Consider the following 23,329-nt stretch of genomic DNA (forward strand, 5'->3'; position numbering starts at 1 on the left):
CACAGATGTCACGCGCAGACGCGCGGACCTGACGCGCAGACGCACGGACGCACGAACCTCACGCAGCCAAACCAGACACATTCTCAGTTGAAGTGCAGTTAGTTATATAATGATTTATTTAGCCCAAAGAGAAAGTTTTGATATCTTTTTAAAATTAATATATGCAAGAAACAATAACACATTGTAATCATAATAATGCATTATATTTATATACATCACATAATTAAAACATCGTAACATATATACAATAAAAATAACTTAAATCTGATCTGCCTTATGCATATTCATAGTCATTGCCCCATTTAAGTGACTTTACAGTGTTTACAGGATAAAAGGGCATACACACACACATGTTTACAAATAAAGGGCAAAACACTAACACACACATATTTGATTAATTGTTTTTATTTGCAATGCTTCTCCATTTCCATTACACACGAGCCTCTGATACCATGTGTATCAGATTAAAAGAATCAGACACATGAATTTAGGCAGAATCACCCTTAAGATTCAAGATTTGACTTCCGATCTTGAGCAAAACTTGAACATTTAATTGACGAACAGTAGATTTCTATTGCATAATGTGAGCAGCCATGTGATGTAAGCACCTCAAACACAGCAGCATGTTGTTTACATTGGGGTCTCAATAAGTGGTCTTATATCAGAAGAGGCAGTGTGAAGAAATGCGGCAGCTTGAGCGTCTAACATGACATAATATCTAATATCTGTATCATGACACAAGTGTTGGTCTGGCAGTGTGCGGGTTGGTCTGCGGCAGGTTGATGAACTTTAGTCTCCTCTGGCAACCTTGTTTTTAAAACACAGTTCTTCATCTCATCTTAAATGCTGTAAACATAATATACCATTTTCCGTGAGGACACCAAAGTAGAACCAACAATAAAAAAAGATGTGCTCCAAACACCCACATCCTGCAGATTAATGTATAAATATTGTCTCGCATGATTGTTTGTAGACTTTCTTCTCGACGTCTTCCGAGATCCGATCGAAGCGCTCACACGCGCCTGATCTTGCGAGTCTTCTTGGTCTTGAGGTTGAGCTGAGTCATCGCTGCGGGGGAAACAAAACAAAAGGATAAATGCTCTCTGTGGTGCTTCAGGATTACTCTTCACGGACAGCTGAGGGAGTGAGATTTTAAAAAAGGACCATGAACCTTAAAGATGTACTTATGTCAGACTGGTGATGTGCAAATGTGTTATTTGCTGTGGTTTTTCGAATTATTTTGTATCTATTTTTTGGTCTGTTTGTTGTTGTTTTTGACCCTTTTATTTCTCCTTTCCCTTTGTATGGTACCCTTAAAGTCCTGTCTTGCTAATTTGTAAAATCAAAATAAATATATAATAATAATAATAATAATAATAATACTTTACATTTCTATAGCGCTTTTCAAAATACTCAAAGACGCTTATAAATAATATATCTTTAAAAAAAATGTTTTTAATGGACCTTGAATTCATCGTAATCTCTAGTTCTTTCACCTGGGAGCGAACAACTGCTAAGAACTCAACAACAAACCGTCTATTGCACAGAAGAAAACAATTGGTAACAAATAAGTCTCTCCTGAAAAATGATCTAGAACTCGCTGGTAAGCAGAGAACCGGTAGCGGCGCCAATTTTCTCTTTAAAGTCCACCTTGAAAGTCCAGCTTGTAGGAGGTTCCCTTCACTTTGAAGGCCATGCCGTCGGAGGGGTTCTGCGCGTACTTCCTCTCGATCTCCTCGCTGCCCACGGAGCAGCCGGTCGGAGTGTCGTCCTGCAGGAAACTTTTATTCTTAAAAAAAGTGAGGACGAGCGTTTCTCGGGCTCGGCCGGAGCCGGAGAACTTACCCTGCGCCGGAAGTCGTGCCACGCTCCGCTGTCGCCCTCAAACTGCCACTTGGGTTTGTCGTTGAGAGAAAGGTTCTGGAGCTCCGCGGCGGCCGAAGAAACTCTGCAATCGCCACAACATCCGCATTCTGGATTAGATTCGGGGGAACGTGTTCGTCCGCCACAAACGTCCTCCCTCAAACGAGCTCCACACTCACTTCGGTCGGTACAGCGGTCGGCGGGTGACCTTCCTCTTCCTGTTCGCTGCCACCTGCCGCATTTCTGACAAAACGTCGAGGAAAATGAGAGTAAACTAACAACGTACTTGTTGTGGACGTCCCACCCACTAACGCCCTCGTGTTTGGGTTCATGACATCACCCGTAGGCTCACTCAGCTCGGTCACTTTCACCGATGAAGTTACTGTTACGCCTGAAAGACTTCCGCTTCCAGCGCTACGAGAGTGGAACTCAAGAGCTGATTGGCCCGAGTTGCGAGATGACCGCCTCAAAGTTGAAATATTTTAACTAGGGGCGAAAATTGTGCCGCCGAAAACGCGTCGGCCACATTGCGTCGCCCCAAACGCCCCAAATGCGCCGCCCGGAAAAATATCGCGTCTGTACGTTGACTTTTCATGGAATTCGGTCGCGCGAAAAAAATCGCTTCGCTTTTGGTGTGAACGCACCTTAAGAGTGGAACGTAGTGTTCTGAGTGTGCCTCACCTGTGAATTTAATCTCAAAGGTATCGGCACCGGCGGTGAATTTATAAGAGCCGGCCGGGTCGAGCTGGAACTGGTTCTCGATGTCGTCGCTCTTCGCGGGTCCGTGTTTGCCCTTCGAATCCTGCGGAGGAATGAAAAAATAATAAAAATACATTCAATCCAAAAACCGCGTCACACACTCGGGGGGACGCGGAACAAAGCCGGACTCGTTGACCTCCGTCTACCTTGTCTCCGTACTTGGTCCACTTGCGACGCAGAGTGCAGTACCAGACCCACACCGTCGTCCCGTCATCCAAACGTCTCACTCTCAGACTCTTTTTTATCACTCTCATCCTGTTAAAATCCATACTCACCGCCCTACACAGAGAGAGAGAGAGAGAGAGAGAGAGCGAGGTCAGCGAGCTGTTTCTGTGCGTCTTCTCCTCGGGAATGTTTGCTCGCTACGTTTTGAACCCCTCACCCGTATGGAGTGTTGTAGATTTTGATGCCCTTGGTGTGGGGCAGCGAGTACTGGGCCTCGAGAATGTGATCGTTACCGACATCCAACCAGACGTCTCCAGCACAGAGCTGCCACTGATAGAATCGGCCGTCGGTGAGCTTTGGGTCTGGGGGGGAATGAAGAAGACATAAAGAAGACAACATTTCCATCGAGCAAATGTAGACAGCGAAACAAGCGAAGCGGTGATTCTTATTTGACTCCTAAGGGGCATTACAGCTGCACTACGCAACATAAATATATATACATATATCAATAATGTATGGGGTCAGATCAGTCTCAATAATTGCAAATGCACGCACAAAGATTCACAAATGCGACATCTGATTGGCTACAGGTAGGTCTGTGTGGAAAGAAACACATTTGCGAATCGAGCCACGGCAGGAGAGTCTCAAAAACCCACAAACAAATATGTAGCGATGCGCAAACAAATGCAGTGCGATGGACAAACAAACGAATCGTAATTTATTCATGTTCATTGGAATGTATTTGTGAATCGTTCTGCGTAAAACGAATATATATTTGTGAATCTTTGTGTGTCTCTCTGTGTGCATTTGCAATTATTGAGACTGATCCGACCCCATAATAATGGATCATAGGACGATGTGTAAATGTGAAAAGTGAAGTGAATCAGAAAATAAAATACAAGCCTTGAGAAAAAGGAGAATGAGTTCAAAGGGAGCGACAGAAGAAGGCTCCCCGTTTTTAGGACGAACACACATGCAATGGGCCTGTGCAGAGGAGACAGACAGGAAGTTCAGAAGTTTTAAGTAGAACATTCTATAAATGCGTCCCTTTCTCTCACCACTGGACGCCGACGGGTCCGACGGCCCGGTGCTCTCTCGGCCGGCTCTCGGGTGCCTCAGCGGACACCCGGCCCCGTTGCGACAGCTTCCTCTCAGGGCGTACATGCACATGTGCAGGTAGGAGCACCTCTCAGCGTTCTTGCAGCCCTTGTTGTTGTAATACTTGCAGGGCCCTTTCCCATAAAGCTGATCGATAAAGTAGACAGAATGTGTAGTTATGTTGTCTGTTGTATCCTGATGGCTGTAAACTCTCATCAGCAGCTGAGATTGTGTAAAGAGCCGGTGTATGAAGTGGATTTACTGATCCTTTCTTATGGCTTTATATGTTATTATGATATAGACGCTGACATCAACAAACCTGAACATCTGTTTCTTCATCCGAGTCTTGGTCACTGGTCGAATTATCGATGACGTCAGATCCACTTCCAGAAAGGTTTTCCTCATCGGACTCTGGAAACCAAAAATAAATAACACATATGAAATGTTGACACGTAAACACGTATTCCTATTCCTGGCATGGTGGACAATACTGGCTATTCAGTACATCCCTGGAGTCAGCACAGAGCTGTTGTCCTATTTTCTATTTAATAAATATCAAATATTAAAATATTTGAGTAATCTTTAAAAGCGGGATGCTATCTGATGAACTACTTTCAGCTGTGATGACATGTTGCAAGCCTAATAAATGGTGACCAAATAATGAAAGTTCACTTTAAAAACAAATTCAAAAATACCATGTGATATTTTTTGAGACACTATTTAGAAGACAGTCTATGTATTACCTATATAAATAAACATGGAAATTATGAGCTAGCAAGTCGAAATTATGAGAAAGCAAGTGCGCATGCGCTTTAGTGGCGCTGGCTCTTTTTTTTTTTTTTTACCTATCTCTACATATCATATTTATGAATTACTATCTCTTAATTTGGACTTTCTATCTCATAATAATCGCTTTCTATCCCATGATTTTGACTTTCAATTTACCACGAGGATATCTTTTTTACATTTTCATCTTATTTTTGTATTTTACTGACAGAAATGGGCTCCCATAAATATTGTTAAATAAATATTGTCTGCTGGATAATTAAATCTCAGACTGTGCGTTATACGGCTATACACGTTGGAAAAGAATCGATAATACGAGTAAAGATTAATAAGAGTAGCTTTATTTTAACGCAGTCTAAATTCTCGTAAGACATGACTTTACTATGGAGAGTTGCGCCATACAAGAAACTGAAACAATATCAACGTCTATGATCGATCACTTTCTGCTACCTCTGCTTATTTGAATCATAGCTCACACTTCTTTCAATCGTATTTCCCCATATGTGGTGTATTGCATAATCATTTTAGGATACTGTAATATAAATATACAATACAGGTACAATCATACAGCGACCACACACGGTCATTTTTTATTTACGAGGGCATACAAGTGGTCACACATGAGGTCAAAACTCAAGGCACAGAATCACCAGAACACACAGAAGAGTTGTTAAAGGCTACTTACGTTGGGCAGTCGCCATTCTGAGGCACACTTTATTATACTTTCGATTTCGTTTTCCCTATTTTTATACAGCTGCTGACTGACACGCCCATAAGTTGTTTGTCAGGAACTTATTCCTGCTTTATTCTCGCTCTATGTTGGAGCAACAAAGAAGGGACCTTTTAAAAGGGAAATAATGTTTTTTATTGTAATTTTAGTTAATTGTATTGTATAGCTTTTAGGATGTTTTAAAATTGTTATGTTTCTTTGAGTATCTTGAAAAGCGCCATACAAATTAAATGCATTATTATTATGATTATTATTATGATTTATATGATTATTATTATTGTTATTATTATTATCATCATATCATAGAGGCACCAGTAATGACAGATATTAGATGATGAATAAAAGAACCTTATTAAGATAAACAGATAGATAATAAACATAAATACAATGTTCTGGATGTTACAATAAATATAGATATGCATGCAAATGTATGCAACTAGGCAGAAACACACTACGTCTATTTAAAGTGCAGTGTTGTTGTACAATATGGTATCCACAGGTTTGCAAATAGCATACCATATTAACACAATAGGATTAAGTGGAGTGCATCACGTGCTCGGATATATAGGTGATCCTTTTTGCATCCATATGTATCAATACATAAATAAACTAATTAAATAGTCAATTGTATGAACGACGATTTCATATAAACTGAGTGGAGCACACTAAAGTGCAAAGCCTCCGCAGCACCACTAGATGGCGATAGTGAGCTGATTATGCCATTGGCGCCTCCCAATGTACAGGTCACGGGGAAGCACTCTGTTTAAAAACAAGCGAAGAAGAAGATAGGGTCCCTCTGAAGGAGGAACGATTAGTCTCTTTCTCACGAAGGGCACTTGATAAAAAGGCCAAAACGAAGAACGGAGAATAGGGAAACATGGAAATCAACGATCACGCCTACACGAGCACCACTTTTAATACGTTCAGCCCCGCGGAGTTCTCATATAAAAGTAAGTAGGCTACAGGCAGCGAGGGATACAACGTTTAATCAAGCTAGCTAACGTACTTTGATTTAGCCTGGGCACCTAGCAAGTGTGCTCCACGGTGGAAGTCCCCAATAAGCACGCCTTCATGCAACGATTAAAAGTAAATACAGCTAGCAAACGCGCATTTCCCCCGTTTACCTTCAGTGGTGACGTAACGCTGGGTGTGATGTGTTGTGTGCGATTGGGTAACTAAACGAGCACGCGCAAACCAAGAGACGACACAACTGTTGATTGGTATCACCTGTTGTTAAGTACACCTACAAAATGTTGAGCAGGTTATAGTATACGATTGTGCTCATTAGCCAACTGGTATAAAAAGAGGAGTGTGGAGTGTTCTTCACTCTTATTTTGTTAAAAATATTTCCATATGGGGAATTCCATACATTTGAAGCAATAAAATGCACACAGCATAATAACAAGTGGACTTGTTTTCCTTTTTAATCATTTTTTTCAGCAGCCCATTTACTCATTTCTAACTCATTCCTTTTCTCTCCTCTCCCCTCAGTGAGTGCAAAAGAAGTCGAAGACTTTGTGAAGCTGAGGGTTTCAAATACTTATCTCTTCTCAGGGAGGAGAAACACTTCCATGTGGGCATGGAGGTATGACAGCAAGTTTAAGCTCTGAGAGACGTTACTGTGAACAATTCATAAAAAGCTCTTTCGTATATGTATATGTAGATATATGTATAATATGTTTATGCATAGATAGAACGTTGTCATCGTGGGATATTCTGCATTAAGGTTAGTCTTTGTGCTCATGGGTATGCAGCTTAAATCAGAGAATGCAAAGAAGTAGTTGAAAAACTGTCATAATACTGTCTATATATATATCAACTAATGGTTTCAGCCCGGATGTTCTTGTGTGCTTTTAAGATGGTTGTATTTTCAGAGCCATCCTGAAACAAATGGGCTTGCAGCACAAGATGACCCATTGTCAAGCATCCAAAAAATGGGAAAACATGAAGAAGAGATACAAGGTACAGTTAAAAAAACAAACCAAAACATAAAGGAAACCCCTTCGATTTATTTAGTATTTGGACAATTCATAGCCATCTCTCTTCTTCCTCAGGGGCTGAAGAACCCGTCAGACGGAATGAAAGTGTTCCCTGACGCGTGGCCTTATTTCAACCTGATGGACGATGCCATGGAGGGTCGGCTGGAAGGCAACGCCCCCATCCTCAAGGCCTTCCCCACCAACGGCGATTTTCTACCCATCTCCAAACACAAGAAGAGGAAGGTATCCATGGCGACTCACTCCCCTCCGCTTTTGTTAGCAGGCGGACCGGAGATCGAGGTTCTCCTGAACGGAGATGAGGACGAGGAAGTGGCGGAGGAGGCAAACCGGGAAATAGATCGCGCCATGCAAGAAATGGAGCATGGGAGGGACATGTTGGACGGCGAAAAACAGGTGATGGAGAGGGAGAAGCAGGTGGTCGAGAGAGAGCGGCAGGTGCTGCAGAGGGAAAGAGCGTCGCTGGACAGGGATGTCGCCGCTCTGGACCGAGACAGAGCCTCGCTGGAGAGGGAGAGGGCGACGATGGAGAGGGAGAAGACGGTGATGGAGAGGGAGAGGGCGCTGGTGGAGAAGGACAGAGATGTCGTGAGCAGGGACCGGCTGGCTCTGGAGCGAGAGAAAGCCCAGCCGGACAGACTTGCCACGACCAGTGAACGGACTGAGGAGGTCACGGAGGACGGCGGCGGTGAAAAAGACTCGGTCGTCACGGACAGGAAGGAGCAGTTCCTCAACTTGTTTGAGAAACTCATTGAAAACTTTTGATTTCCTGGGGTTTGTTGGGCACGCGACGTCACCCGAAGGAACTTATTTTGTCATTTGTCCACCTTGGCTGCATCGATCCAAAATGCACAGATTACAAGGCGTCAATGAAAACTTTGAGCCACTCCGAGTTTGGAGAGGTCTTAACAATTTTATTCACTTGTGGTTATTCCATACAAGAGCACACAATAGCAAGATATTATCATTATTCTTAAAGCCATCCACAATCAAAATCAACAGCACCCCCCACCCCGCTCCTAAATCAAACAAGTCTTTTTTTGATGGACTCTAGACATCAGAGTCTTTGGTTTCGGCTACTGTGCACGGTTAAAACATCACTTTTTGAAATGTAGTATACCAAATATTGCAGTTCATGTAAAAAAAATATTTTTTTCAGAATATTTATTTTTATATTACAGTGCAGACTTTACAACAAATTACTGTGTTTAAATGCTTCTTTTATTGCATTAGATAATCAATTTATCGTCCATTGAGCTCCAGCTTCCATGAGTTTATGCTTGTATACATTTCCAAAAGTGTTACGATTTATCATTAATATTAATATCTTTTATTTTGTACATTGAAACAATATTACTGGTTGTATTTAAAAAAAAATTGCCAGACATGAACAGACACCAAACAGACACATACATGGCATTTGAGGATTTATATAATAAACTGATTTCTCCGAATGCCACCAATTGTTTTCTCTTAATCAAGTTGCGGAACAGTTTGGCTTTTGAGAAGGTTGTTGTCGTGTGTGTTAGTGTTTGTATGTGTGTGCATGCGTTTTGATAGGTGAAGGAAGACCAGAGTGGCGGTTTTAGTGTGCATCAACAACAACAAGAAATAGAGCAGTGTATCACCAGAATCTGACTCTTTAACTTGTGTGTTTGTGGATGTTTATACATTTCCACACAGCTTTACTGATCCATCGAGTAGAAGTCAGCAGCACGCATGGCACTTTGTAATTGTAGCTTATTGATTGTTTGAGGAGTGATAGACGGTCTGCGTGTGTCAATATGTACAAGGATGTGTGCGTGTGGTACTCGTGGGAGTCGGTGTGTCTGGTTAAATTAGATCCCCGATGGGTATACGGGGCAGGCAGACGTAAGCCTGCGGGGTCCTGCTGAGGTTGATGGGGTTGCCGTCCAGACGGATGTCCTCCAGTGCGTTCCTGATGTAGTTGAAGTCTTTCAGGTTGCAGAACGTGTCCCCGTGCATCATTTGAATATTGTTACGCTGCAAAAGAAGATGGAGGAGGACACTTAAAGAGATATCATGTGAAAGCGTATAAGACTGGCTTGCTAATGGATTATTATAGATTGTAATGTGGGCAGGAGGGGGCATTGGCAATTTGTGGTAAGAATTCAGATCACAAATAAAAGTCTCATTCATATCTTTCCCCTCCATTTCCAGGACCAGAGCCACTCAGTGAGGTATCGAATATATATATATACTTTCAAGTTGGGGGGGTGGGGGACACGCACATCCCCATGCTCCTCCCGAACAGGTGTTTTCAATTACTTTGCCTAATTGGACTTATCTCATTCATTGGTTTTGGCATTGCTCCGCCCACTTCAGCGTGAGCAGGGCTCTAATCAGGCCAAAGTGAAAACACCTGTCTGGGTTCAACTGCACCTGTGATTTATTATTCCGGCTTGCCTTATCAGTGACTATATTTACATCTCAAATTACAACAGCAAAGATACTTTCACTGCAATATTCCACTTATATTCCTGTTTACATGCAGTCGTACACTCCGACGAACGTAAAATGCATACTTCCCTACTTTTCCATCCGCAGACATGTTGCTCCCGTGGCGAACCCACATGGCCGTCCTCTGACCTTTATCATTTCATTTTACGGCTATGCATGTGAACTGAGACCAAACAAATGCTCCTAAAACCAGATTAATAGCAGCATTTCCCACTTGTAAAATAGCCAAATGGAAAATGCTGTATGTGACCTCCATCAAATGTGTAGTATTGTCTTATCTGGAATAATAGTGGAATATTACTGTGCGTGTACACATAGTCCATGTTGAGTAGTGGTGGGGATGAGTCACGAGGTCAAAGCAGATGTACCTGTAGGTGTAGAGAGCGCAGGCTGTCTGGCAGAGGCACAGGGATGTAATCAATGTGGTTGTCGGTGAGGTACAGGTACAGCAGGCTCGTCATATCCTGGACACAAGGAGGTAAGATGTAAGTCCGTATTGGCTCAGGCCTTCAGGAGCTTACCAACACGTTTGAGAGGTGGTCTTGACAATACAACATTATTATTTCAAAGCTTTCGCTGCATGCGCCTGTCCTAATTCTGCAGCCTTGCTCTTATCTTTCCCTACATTACTACATTTACACAACTCGTGCAACAATCCTCTGTTTGTCCATTTAAACATTACAATTTAGTCATAAAAATAATTCTGATATCACAAGTACTCTGAAATTATTAAACGATTAAAAAAAAGTCAGACCAATACTATACATCTTAGTACAATATTGACCGAAATATCGGCCTTCAGTGATTGGGCTCGATTGCGTGACAGAAGTTGTAAGTAAGGTGTCCGTACTTTGAACGCCTCATTGTGAATGCCCTTGCTGCCAATGTTGTTATGGCTGGCATCGATCCGGCTCATGGTCTCTGGGAGAGCAGGCAGCTGGGAGATGTGGTTTTCTCGAATCACCAGCTCATTTAACTCGGGCAGACCCAAAAATGCGCCCTCATCGATGGACGTTATCTCGTTGGCGGTCAGGTCGATCCTCTTCAGCTTGTCTGGAGGGCAGCGACAAAAGCACCAAAACATCAACTCTATATCTGGTCCTTAACACCTATTTACATATTTAACTTCAGACATACTCATGAAGGCGAAGTCGGACTTGTTGATCTTGGTGATTCTGTTGTAGCGGGCGTAGAAGTGAGTGGTGTCTTTGGGAAGAGGTGGAACGCTGTCCAGCTTCATGTCATCACAGTAGACCGACCCGCCCAGGCACGTGCACAGAAGGCAAGTGGGCATACCTGGAGAATATAGACCGGAAGAAGACATGGAGGGAATAAAATATGAATAAGAAAGCGGAAGAATGATTTTTTTTGGAGGATTCAAGTTCCAAACTTGGATTTTTCAGGCCCCGTTCTCTGAATTAAATGCCCGTGTTGTTAAATACTGACCTGTCCTGTCAATCACAGGCTCTTCGGGTTCGTCAGGTTCCCCAGAGCTCACTGACTCTTCCACAACGCCAGTACCCTCCTGAGGGGTTTCTGGTGTAACTGGAAGCAGCCCCTCCTCTTGTTAGAGACAAGATTAGGTGTTAAAGAAACAGGTTAGATCAGCATGGGCAGGTCTGGCAAACAGCAGCCACTGTTTGCCGCAGTGATGAGTAACATACAGTGTATTAGCAGTGTTAACTAAGTGTTTATGGCATTTAACTGGTGAATGGAAGTTAAATAAACACGGCTTGTTGGTGTTAATAGCGTGACGTGATCTGCTGAGTGGTCACATATGTGCTTGTTAGCAAAGAACCCCCCAAAAAACTTTTTAGGTAAGATAAGTTACTTATTTTTTAAATGCCAGTTATCTCTAGGCTTTAGATAACCACAATTGATTTTGTATGAGTATCTATATGAAAATAGTTCCCGTGTTGAAAAACTCAAATCATTGTTCAAGTAATGCAAACTAAGTGCCAACATCTTAAACATTTCTAAGCGTTTCCTTTCCAAAAAAGATTATTTCTCCTTAAAATTGTCTCTTCTCACTATTAAGGAATATCTAAAAATAATTTACGTTATCACGTTATGTGAAAAGCGGCATTTAAAATCAATTAATTAATGTTATACTAAGTGAATAATGGACTTAAAGATGGTACCCATTTATATCAAAATAGCTCGTAAAGTGCCTCAGATAAAATATATATTTAGCTTCTGGTTTTTCTGTGGCTTTTCTAGCCTCCAGGAAAGTTTATTCCAAATATAAAACCTTCATGAATTAATAATGAATGACCCTGTTTTGCAGAAGTTGGTTTTACACAATGCTGTACCGCGACTGGCCACTGGGATGAATTGGCAGCATGTTAACTGGCTATCAGTCTCTTCTTGTGCATGATACTAACACACTGGGAGCCACACCTTAAGACAATGATCCATAGCACTACGGGTCATAGGGTGACTCGGGGCCGAGAACAGTTTTTAACCAATCGTCCAGATTAGATACTGACCTTTATCAGTGTCAGGTACCAGAGTTACCTCAGGGACCTCTGTGTCAGGGACCTCGGTCTCAGAGCCAGAGACACCAGAATCCCCAGAGGATCCAGAGAACCCTAAGTCTCCTGACTCTCCAAGATCCCCAGAGGCCCCTGAGGTTCCTGAAGCTCCTGAGAACTCCCCTGAAGCACCTGACGCCTCGCTAGGGGTAGGCTCAGGGATGAGGGGCAGCTCCTCCTCTTGTTAGAGCCAAGGGTTGGCGTTAGGAGACACGGGATTAGGAAGGGTATAGGGTGAGATGGACAGTCAATCAACCCATGAACCAATCAAGCACACTCACAGGAGGTTAGGAGAACATTGATTATGAGTACAACAGATAGTTACGATTATGAGCAAAATCAACATTTAACTACATTAAATTAACCACGCAGTTAAATGGAATTTAAGACACAACATCAACATTTAACTACATTTCAAAAACCACGCAGTTAAATGGAATTTTAGACACAAAATCAACATCGAGTAAGACACATCAAGAAATGCAGTAGAGTTGCCATCTGTACTAACCTCCAGATAACAATGTTATCCCTGAGTCACCAGACTCGACAGAGTCCCCAGAAACCCCAGAGCTTCCGGAGGCCCCTGAGACAAAGAGATCTCCAGAGAACCCAGAACTAAACTGGTCCCCAGACCCTCCGGAGGCCCCTGAGATCAAGAGATCTCCAGAGAACCCAGAACCAAACTGGTCCCCAGACCCTCCGGAGCCCAGGGGGAATTCAATGGATATCCCAGAACCAAGGTCCCCGGATCCAGAGAGATCCCCAGATATTGAGAAATCTCCAGATATCAAGAGATCCCCAGATAACAAGAATTCCCCGGATCCCCCCGAGCTGAAGAGCTCCTCGGAGGCTCCGGTGATCAGGATAACATCACCAGAACCCCCGGAGCCGCTGGAGACCAGTAGGTCTCCGGATTCTCCCGACCCAGAAGCCCCAGAAGCTCCCGAGGCCCCGGACTCTACGGAGCCCCCAAAATCCCCGGACTCATGAAGGATGTCAATGGGCGTCAGACGCAACTCCACCTCTTGTTAGAGACAAGATTAGGTATTAATAAACAGACAGACGACATGGATCATTAATCACAGTGATGATCAGGTTAAGTAGTCGAATGGTGACACATGGACACAGTCATTGAAAAGGACACATTTAACCATTAACAGCTAGTTAAATGGAAGACATGCACACTGGGAAGACGATTGTTGAAGATGTAGAGGATAAGTTTAGAAAGTAGATTAGTCTATCTTTGTTTTGGATGTTTTTTTCTGGAGACCCAGCTGGCGTCAGCGAGAGGAGCGAGGGCCTCCCTTAAACCCGGTGAACTGAAGGGACTCAAAGCTTTTGGGTGTGTGCTGTTTCAGACCTTTCTGTGTGTCTGGGCCCATGAGAACCCCAGATCCCCCTGAACCCTGAGGGATGAGCTGGGGTGTTAGAGGCAAATCTTCATCCTCCTCCTCCTCCTCTTCTTGCTCTTCCAACGAGGCCCCGGGCACAGGGTAGTTATAGTCAGGTGGGGCCAGTGTTCCAATCTCTATCTGAGGGAAAGACGGCAGCAGTGAATCAAAAATGCATCGGGAAAGTTTTCTTCGAGAGCGAGTATCAATGTTTTTTTTATTATTTCTTAATTACGGAAAAAACATGAGGCAAGACTTTTTTGTATTTTTAATTGATTTAATTTTTAAAATTTGGTTAAGATCATAGCTAAGCACATTAATGTCTAATTAATACTTATGCAATAATGGTAACAGATCAGATGTAAAATGAAGTATAATTCTGAGCAGATGATACAGCCTGGTCATTTAAAATGTTCACGGATTTCAAGAGAATAATACAAATATTGTCCTCCCTTATTTTAACTTATTTACTCTATATGCTAACATACATTATAGTAATACATTGAATAATGGAGGGCTACATGCACATCTTGGCATCTTGTTATGTAATAAAACTTCTGCACCACAGGGACAATATTTTATTTGACGGTCTTGGTGGTTAAATATATTTAAATGGATATAAATGTGGAAAATCTAAATATTTTGCATCCATTATTCACATTTCATCCATTATATTGACATCTATTATAAGCAGAGATATTATACAGGCCAATACCTTTTAGGTGCTAAGAAAACAAACAAACAATGACTTATGTGATCCTCATAGGACAAATACAGTGGTTGAATGTGTCATCGTTATCATGTAATTGGAGTATAAATGGATAAAAAAAATAGTCAGTTGTGCCTCTCTCTACTGGGATTCAAGACAATCAAAAGGATAGAAAAATAAATCTAACAACAGGAGAAGTGTGCAGCACTGAGCCGATATGATCTGTGTGGCTGTATCAAAGACCAAATCGCAGCACCATGATGGAGCCACTAGATGGCAGCACCGTGTACAGCTTTAAGTATCCAATCGGCACTCAAATGCAACTTCCTGGACAGATTATAGTGGACATTGCATAACAGTGATGAACCTAATTCTATATATCAACAGTAAAAAGAAAATGTAATTTGCCACGAGTAAATGTTACTTTCTTTTCAGACTTTATATCGATTCAGTCGAAGCTTTTCTACTTAGATGTGTTATTCTTTATTTAAGTGTTCTCAAATCATCCCATTTGAAAAAGCAATACATATATTTTCCTTTTTGATCAACTAAAACACCAGACAAACCTCAGAGGTTGAATCCAAGCATATCCTCTATCTCATTTCAAAAATATAAAAATGACTTTTTATAAACAAAGGCTCAGCAGCATTTACATTTTATGCTGGGTAGCAACTGACAAACCAACCAGGCTTCAAGAATGACATCCTTTGTGGTTTCTTTCTTAACCCTTGTGTTGCCTTAGGGTCATTTTGACCCGAATCAATATTACACCCTCCCCCCGCTTTAGGATTAATTTGACCCCATTCAATGTTTAATGTCGGTGTTCTTTCGGTAGTCAACAAACAAACATAAAGTGCCTCACACTTAAACTTGGAAAACAATATTAATTCTAATAATTTTCTGGAGGTTTTAATTGCTGGCGTTAAATTGAACCCAAAGGGTAAAATATGTTAGTAAATATAAAGGTAACAGGAGGGTGAAACATTGAATCGGGTCAAAATGACCCAAAGGCGGGGGGAGGGTGTAATATTGATTCGGGTCAAAATGACCCTAAGGCAACACAAGGGTTAAAAGCTTCAGCTAAATATCCATCTGGCTGTATCGTTGCAGTCACAACAGTCACTGCAAGTTGCTCTCTATCGCTCTCCAGGCGAGGGCAATGAGCCCCCACACACCGACACAGGTAATACCTGACCCTCTCTCTCTCTCTCTCTCTCTCTCTCTCTCTCTCACGCCCCTACTCGTCTGACTCAACCCTCCAAACAGGGAATGGTCCTTGTGGAACCAAGACACACATGGTAGCTGCACAAATCCATATTTTGGTCTTTTCGACTACTTGCGACCACAGTAATCGGATGCCGGTAAGCCAAGAGGTACCAACAATCATTCATCGTGACAATAAATCCGGTTCGAACAACGTGCAGCCATTAAGCGATCGTTTGCAACAAATATGAGTATGCTGTCAAAAGTCTTGCTGAGACTTCGAATGCAGCGATGAAGAGATGCCCAGTCACATTTGAAAAGCTTGGCAGAAACACCGTTTGGGATACAACAAGGTAGGCCTTTGAAAAAGTTTGACTCTCTGCAGCTCTCCCCTTCATTTACCCGAAGCAAACATCGAAGGCAAACATATAAGGAAAGAAGAGAGGAAAGGCTGGCAACAAAAAATACGGAGAAAAAAAAAAGCTCTCTGGAAACGGCATGGGAATACAGAATAGCCCGGACGGTGAATGCGAGCATCGAGCTGAAGGCAAGATGTTACCGTGTATTCCTACACAACAAATAAAATGAATGATCGCGATGAAGAAATGAGCACCAGGACATCACACAGCTGGTGCTTCATCACGGAGAGTCCCAACTTCATGCCCCGAGTCCAATGAAAAGCCACGTGGTACATTTTGAGTCACATTTCTGAAGCTCTCCCAGTCCAACAGAATCTCTGCACTTTGTGTCTTCAAAAAGTTTCGACCTTTTGGGAAATCGGCTTATTCGCTTTCTTGCCAAGCTACAGGAGGAGATTGATGACGCTCAAGTCTGTACAGTAAATATGATCGTTGGCTGCGGTGGCTTCCCACAGTTTTCTTTTCCAAGACCGATCTAATTGAGATTTAAGGTCTCTTTTCCATGGGAGTCCTGGCCAAGACGGCAGCGTTAAAGGTTCACGCACAAAAAACAACGGCATTTACCGATTTAAACAAACGTCATGTGAATTAATGAGCTTTAGAAGTGCTGATGTAGGCAGATTTTGGACGGAGCATGGCTAGCTGTTTCCCCCGGATTCCAATCTTTTTAAGCTAAGCTTAAACCGACTGTAGCTTAATATTTAACAGGACAAAAGCTGGGACAACATTCCCTGTATTTTCAAGTATGATTATTAATGCAAACAGACACGATTATGCTATTAACCCTAACTCTGATAATGGATAAGGGTGACTATTTTTACGTATTTAGTTGTTTTCCAAGTGACAAGACCCACTATAATTAATACAACCCACGACAGCAGCAGCACACACAGAAGTTTCAGACGTCCCCTTGAAACCTGAGGCACTGAAGTCGGGTTCAAGAGGGCCGAGTGGATGCCTTGCTGCAGCTGAGATGACGCCGACATGACTCTAAACTCTGTGATTAAAGCATTTCGAATGCAGCAGACTGGAGACAATGTGCTTGGATAACATTGTAAATGAGCCTTTACCAGAGAGACAAGTCCTGAGGAGGAGAAAGAAAAGAAATACAAACACGGAGCTGGATGTGGAAAGTAAAAAGTCAGCATTCCAGAGGCACGGAGGTCACCCTCGCTTCATTTCTCCCCCGACATTCGCTGCGTGCGTGTGTGAATCAAATCCATTTAATCCGTACTCTTTTTTAAGCACCCAGTCTATCTGAGGAGCGGCCCTCTCACCTTTGAACTGTGAAAAACCAAACAAGCATGACAGATCCTGCAGCAATATGCTTTTTCTTACGAGTCAAAGCTTTGTATTTATTCAGTGTGAAGAACAAGATGCAGACGTTTTCTCCTCTTCCTGCTCCCACAGACTCCCGCATAATGGTTTAACAATGTGCGGTGTCATTTCCAGGCTTGTTAAACAGAGAGACGTTATTATCAAAGCCACTCCTCTGTAACACAGTACAACATTCTGACACTGCCCAGTGTTCTGGGCTGTAAAACTTTGCACGGCAGAATGTAACCATCATGAATGTAGGCGGAAGGCTATTGTACTTGTTTGCAATGGTGGGTGGAAATAATCCAGCACTTTATGTTGTTCGTTCGAGTACATCTTGGACTGTGTGCTTGGTTTCCAGATAAGAGCAGCGGTGTGAGTGCAATGCACATCAGGTCCAAGTTAAAATCGCTGGCTCGGAAGAAGCCCGTTGAAAGCCCGCCATCTCGACATGCCTCGGCCCAATTTCCGTGCACCAGAGAGAAATAAACGGGAACATGAATTTGGCTAAAGCTTGCCGTCCCAGCGTGCTCCGCGGTCTCACCACATGACGCTCAACGTGAGTCGGTTTGAAGACGACTAAATGGACGCCAGCATCCTCCCCGTAACCCTTTCTGCCACCGCTCTGCGCTCACCTTTTAAAAGATGTTGGGCCGAGCACAATTTGAGTAGAAGGAGAAAAAAAGTGTTTGAGAGTTTGAGCATAAGCAGATAACGATCTTTATATATAATTATACATTGTGTGTACAAGCGATTACAGCGGATGCCATATGCAGATAACAGCAACCTCGCAGTTTCCATTCCGACCTCAGGACTTTTGTTGAATCTCACACCCGCCTCTCCCTCTCCCTCTCTCATTTCTACACGGTCGTCTATCAAATATAAAAGCAATAAAATAATTTTTCTAAAAAATAAATAGGTATTAAGATTGTTGAATCCAAAAAAATCATTGTATATATATATATATATATATTTTTATTTTTATTTATATAAATATATATAAATGTCGGGTTCCTCTTTCGTCAATTGTTGCCCAGAAAATCAAAATGTATCCATCATATATCTGTTATTGAGGCATAAATATTGTTTATCGTATGAAAAGTACTCCAGATGGAGAAGTAAGCCTGTGGAAACTCTGTTGTAACCTAATTGGTGGCAAGTCAAGGTTTATAAGTGAAATATTTTGGACACAATAGTGCAAAAAGCTGCTATATCAGCAGGCTGCTTGTCTGCTTCATGAACCTGGTGACCTGGTGACCTTGGTCCAAAACCAGCCTATTCCCCAATATTACACTGTCATGTCTGTGATTTGTGTAATTGGAGGAGAACCGTGACCTCTGGGAATTGTAGCACAAAAAACACACTGTGTCAATGAAGTAAACTGAAAAGTAAATGTTGCATAATTAAGTTAACATAAGCACAGCCAGGACCCAACTCATTTACTTCAACTGCCAATTAAAAGTGAACAAATACAAGAACGATGACAATAATAATAATAAAAATGTAAATGACTTTGAAATGATAATTTCCAGCTGTTCAATTAAAAGCAAGAGACAGTCATTTTTCTCTCGACCGAGACAGTTCCTTACCTGAGGATCATCGATTGTCAGCCCATCTTCATAGTCATAGATATCCTGGTTCTCCAAATTTGAGTTGTCTAGATCCACATCGTAGTGGTCAGTGTCGTATGTGTCCAAGTTCACCTGTCGAGAAAATCTGGGGCCGGCCACCACCGCTTTGAGGATGAAGAGTCCCAACACGAGCCGCACTAGCATCCTCATACTGTCGTCCACCTTGACACGGACAGAGAGACGGGCGGTCAAAGGAGGAGAAATACTCAAATATTTACATATGTGGATGCACACTCAAAAAAACGATTCAAGCCCTTCTTAGAGGTGACACATTTAAATATTGTTTGATACATTTAAATAAATCAATTACAAAACGAAGATATTTATTTTGAATGGGTGTAACACAAAATGTATGAATACTTTCATTTATTAGATTTATTTAGGTTACACTCACAAAAACGATTCAAGCCCTTCTTCGAGGTGACACATTTAAATATTGTTTGATACATTTAAATAAATCAATTACAAAAATAGATATTTATATTTAATTGGTGGAACACAAAATTTATGAATTCTTTCATTTATTAGATTTATTTAGGTTAGATGGTGTGCATATCAACTCAAAATAAATGTGTTTCATTGAGGACTACCCTTTGCGCATGCGCCAGCTGAAAATCAGTTGTTTACAATTTAATTTAATGAATATCGTTATTTTATTTGAGATGTATTTGATACAAATGAGTTGGACTAACTTAATTACATTGTATTGCACTGATGTGCTAAATTTGAGTTGGAGTTGCATATAATTATTGGATGGAAAACCTGCCAACAATTTAATTGAGTTCATCCAATGAGTCTTTTCTTTGAGTGCAGTAAAGGACATCAGTTGTCCCATGTAAGCAAAAACTGACCTTCTTTAATATATATATATATAAATATATATATATATAAATATATAAATATATAAATATATAAATATATATATATATATATATATAAATATATATAGCATACCACTACATCACCACTCAGTACAAAAGCACAGCTGTTAGATCTGAACCTGTGCAACACTTCAACATGTCTTCATGATACTGGCTTCATAAGCGTACGGTACCACCAACCAGGGCTTGACATTGTGCCACATCACTCAGGTCAGAGATTTAATTACTGAGGTGCAGACAGCTGGAGGAATCAGAATATGGGGGCCTCCTGCCTCACTGCAGAGAGCAGCCATCTTGGCTCAAATCACAGCTCGCCTGTGGTGTGTCAAAGGTCAGAAGTCGCATTGATCTGATAAGGATGGGAATGTTTTCATCAATGGGCAGTGCGAAACACTTCTATGCACGACGTACTTCAAATAAATCTACTTTCTGTTAAACCCTGTAAGAAACCTTTATTTTGTTGTTTTGCCTCTAAAAGTGTCAGAAAATGTGCAATAAGAAGGTGCTTTAGTTTTGTTCCACGATTACTTTTGCATTCAATATCTGCCAGTTATTTAACAATACTGTATGTTGTGGGTATGTAATAAAAGTTTAAAGGAGAAGGGATTTTGGAGTCTTCTTTTCCAATTATACACAGTTACGGCCACAGTTTAATCTCAGTATAACATTGAAAAAGGCTTTGGCAGAAACGTGCAGCAACATCCTTGCCAACAAACACAAAGTGAAAGCACAGACAAGAGGGCCTTTTCTACTTGAATCATAAATTAGCATGTATGATTTTCACTGCATGGGCGCAGACCCACCATCCACTGCCATGACCTAGATAGCTGCAGGTTGGTTACGTTCATAAATGTGAATCCCTATAGTGGGAAGTGCCATTAGGATTATCATATATTAATTACCCTTGAGGTAATTAAGTCTAGGAATAAATCCTCTGTCGGTGGAGAAAATGGATAGCAGGTGTAGCCACACATGTCAGCAGGCCGGAGATGGATGATGTGCAAACCAAGAAAAGAAAGAAGACTTTAAAAAGAGTCCTCCAGAGAAATGGAGAGCGAGGGAAGGGAAGAAGAGAAGAAAAGAGTGAGACGGAGAGAGAGAAACGTGGACAAGATGTTGGCCCTCAGGGTTAGATGGAGCGAGTGAGGGAAAGAGGGAGAGAGAGAGAGAGAGAGAGAGAGAGAGGTTTCTAAGCTAACTCGACCCCTCGCCCTTTACAGAGGGCCTTTATGAGGCCCGGTCTTTGCCTGTCTCAGCACTCAAACTCCAAATTCCACCGAGGTTTGTGGACAGGATGGCAGTGAGTTACTGCTGCAAGGAAAAGATTCATTCAGCAGTGAGAGTGCTCATAGACACACACACACACACACACACACACACACACACACACACACACACACGCACACATTCTAGCACACACTCGGAAAGACACGTCCTCTCACAGATGCACGCTCTGTCTTAACACACCTATCTTTCAGAGAGAGGAAACTGAGCAACCTCCGCTGCTATTTGGGGATTAGGACGAATATAAAACAAGCAAACGACAAATCGACAACCACAAACACATTCACACATTATTTAAGCCCTAAATCAAATCTCTGTTAATATCAGATTATGCAAATCAACCTGTCATTATCTATTGGAGATGTCCAACATGAACTGAAAGAGGGACTATACTAGAGACAGAGGTGTGCTTATACAGGCCGTCACAATGTACAGTGTGTGGACACTGTGTACGAGGCGAGCCTCCTGACTACCTCCGTGTTGTGCTTGGCTTCCTCGTGGGCATTCCTGATGTCCAGCGATTCTGCCGTCTTGACTTCACGGACGTCCCTTTACTACCGGTTGCACCAAATACTTTAACTCTCAAGAAAAGGGGTTTGAAGGAACTTGAAAATCCTCAATCAAGCAGGCGACAACGACGACATATGAACACAATCCAGAATATGTACAAATGTGCGACAAAAAAGATTCCAGTGACACTCTTTGGAATTGGAGGAACGTATTTTATAGCAAAAACGGATGAAAAAAAAAAGTGACTGACTCGATACATCTCTTAAGGCAAAATTCATGGACGCTTGCTCGATGAGATATTGCATCATAAGAAGAAGAAAAAAAACGCTGCAGCTGTCCAAACTGCAAAATCAGTCAGCATCAACGACGCAGCAAATAGCAATGACAATGAAATAAAACCCCACCTGTCGGACACTCCGCACACACAAATCACTCAATCAATGTACTGAAGCTTAAAAAACTAACAGGCACCATATCATAACCACAAAAGGACAACACAGACATCCACATTTCATTCACCAAAGCAAATCCATGAATGGAAATAAAGCAGCTGCAGCGGCAACCGATTGGCCAAGCGGCTGCTGAGGAGCAGTATTTCTCGGAGGGGCCAGCCGAGCCTAATCCCCTGAACTACGGAGCCACTGAGCCGGCATGAAGATAGCACCAAGAACGCTTACCTCTGGGTCCTGCTTTCCCAAATGGTCCCTTCAGCCGTGATGGAGATGCTGAGGACTCCGGGACTTGGCCGATGGTGAGAGGTCGCTCAGGGTGCCTTGAAGAGGGGAGGGCGCGTGTGTGAAGTGTGTGAAAGGTGTGTGTATGTATGCGTGAGTGTGTGTGTGTGTGTGTGTGTGTGTGTGTAGGTCTGTGCGCTCTGGCAGACCTGAGTGCCCTGTCGCTTATGTGTGAAGGTAGGCACTGAGACTGATTGGACCGAAGCACATTGCTTTTGGTCCGTCGGAGTGCACCCACCCCACACCGTACACCCAAATGCACGACCATCTCAAATACCACACATACTACACACACACACACACAGACTAAACACACATACACACACAGACAGATACACACTCGTATACAGACACCAGGCATAGAGAGAAAGAGAGAGCAAAGCTTCCCGCCCCCTGATGGCAAAATACTTTTTTCATCCCTTACAAGAGTATCCTTTATTCTAAGAGTGTGGCTCAATCAGACTGAAATATTTGTCAGCCTTTTCTTAAGGTGAAACTCTTGCATGTGTTGCTTTCATGTATGGGGGGGATCCACGGGGCCCTTGTACACAATGGGACCTCTGTGAGAAGAACCTGTTCGCATGGTGCTGAGAGGAAGTCCCCTCTCGGAGGAAAGGCCTCTGCTCCTCCCTTCTGGTCGAAGCTGCGTTCTCTTCGCACCGTCGCTCGCTAAACGTTCCGCTCGTGGGATTCTAACACGCGACCGATGAGATGAGCGCCGAAGAGAGCTCGAGGGAAGTGGTTCTTTTTGCAGTTTATTTGTTGTCTCAACCTGCCCACCCCTCTCTCTCTCACTCATGGTAACTCAAGACCTTGTGATGAGTGAAGGGAAAAGGA

General features: G+C 42.4%; 3 protein-coding genes across 5 annotated transcripts; 1 reads left to right on the forward strand and 2 right to left on the reverse strand.

Moving 5' to 3' along the window:
• Positions 1-389: 389 nt before the first annotated feature.
• On the reverse strand, positions 390-5,428 carry si:ch211-244b2.4 (uncharacterized protein LOC541512 homolog). Its single transcript, XM_056425310.1, has 10 exons — positions 5,357-5,428; positions 4,205-4,296; positions 3,846-4,032; positions 3,005-3,149; positions 2,769-2,901; positions 2,545-2,665; positions 2,043-2,106; positions 1,846-1,948; positions 1,651-1,771; positions 390-1,068 (listed from the first exon to the last, which is right to left on the reverse strand). Exons 1-10 carry the CDS (start codon positions 5,370-5,372, stop codon positions 1,013-1,015), a joined length of 1,038 nt encoding a protein of 345 aa, XP_056281285.1. The 5' UTR covers positions 5,373-5,428; the 3' UTR covers positions 390-1,012.
• A 787-nt stretch (positions 5,429-6,215) lies between these two features.
• On the forward strand, positions 6,216-8,857 carry si:dkeyp-38g8.5 (uncharacterized protein LOC568385 homolog). Of its 3 annotated transcripts, XM_056425315.1 has the most exons (4): positions 6,216-6,351; positions 6,893-6,986; positions 7,276-7,363; positions 7,456-8,857. In XM_056425315.1, exons 1-4 carry the CDS (start codon positions 6,279-6,281, stop codon positions 8,161-8,163), a joined length of 963 nt encoding a protein of 320 aa, XP_056281290.1. In that variant the 5' UTR covers positions 6,216-6,278; the 3' UTR covers positions 8,164-8,857. The 3 variants fall into 3 exon arrangements, with proteins under 3 accessions (XP_056281290.1, XP_056281292.1, XP_056281291.1); XM_056425317.1 differs by lacking the exon at positions 6,216-6,351 and having other exon boundaries at positions 6,900-6,986; positions 7,260-7,363; XM_056425316.1 differs by lacking the exon at positions 6,216-6,351 and having other exon boundaries at positions 6,968-6,986; positions 7,092-7,363.
• Positions 8,292-22,541, reverse strand: epyc (epiphycan). Its single transcript, XM_056425297.1, has 10 exons — positions 22,436-22,541; positions 19,042-19,245; positions 13,774-13,945; positions 12,922-13,437; positions 12,369-12,593; positions 11,326-11,442; positions 11,017-11,175; positions 10,730-10,932; positions 10,248-10,343; positions 8,292-9,402 (listed from the first exon to the last, which is right to left on the reverse strand). The coding sequence occupies exons 2-10, from the start codon at positions 19,231-19,233 to the stop codon at positions 9,232-9,234; spliced, it is 1,851 nt and encodes a 616-aa protein (XP_056281272.1). The 5' UTR covers positions 19,234-19,245; positions 22,436-22,541; the 3' UTR covers positions 8,292-9,231.
• Between the last annotated feature and the right edge of the window lie 788 nt (positions 22,542-23,329).

The sequence above is a fragment of the Pseudoliparis swirei genome, chromosome 10 (genome assembly GCF_029220125.1).
Source record: "Pseudoliparis swirei isolate HS2019 ecotype Mariana Trench chromosome 10, NWPU_hadal_v1, whole genome shotgun sequence".
Classification (NCBI taxonomy): domain Eukaryota; kingdom Metazoa; phylum Chordata; class Actinopteri; order Perciformes; family Liparidae; genus Pseudoliparis; species Pseudoliparis swirei.

Coding starts and splice junctions, on each gene's coding strand:
- si:dkeyp-38g8.5 (XM_056425315.1), top strand. CDS start 6,279: ATGGAAATCAACGATCACGCCTACACGAGCACCACTTTTAATACGTTC. Junction 6,352..6,892: donor CGCGGAGTTCTCATATAAAA/GTAAGTAGGCTA, acceptor CTCTCCCCTCAG/TGAGTGCAAAAGAAGTCGAA. Junction 6,987..7,275: donor ACTTCCATGTGGGCATGGAG/GTATGACAGCAA, acceptor TTGTATTTTCAG/AGCCATCCTGAAACAAATGG.
- epyc (XM_056425297.1), bottom strand. CDS start 19,233: ATGAGGATGCTAGTGCGGCTCGTGTTGGGACTCTTCATCCTCAAAGCG. Junction 13,438..13,773: donor GGGCCCAGACACACAGAAAG/GTCTGAAACAGC, acceptor GTCTCTAACAAG/AGGTGGAGTTGCGTCTGACG. Junction 12,594..12,921: donor GATAACATTGTTATCTGGAG/GTTAGTACAGAT, acceptor GGCTCTAACAAG/AGGAGGAGCTGCCCCTCATC.
- si:ch211-244b2.4 (XM_056425310.1), bottom strand. Junction 4,033..4,204: donor ATGAAGAAACAGATGTTCAG/GTTTGTTGATGT, acceptor TTTATCGATCAG/CTTTATGGGAAAGGGCCCTG. Junction 2,902..3,004: donor ATCTACAACACTCCATACGG/GTGAGGGGTTCA, acceptor CTCTCTGTGTAG/GGCGGTGAGTATGGATTTTA.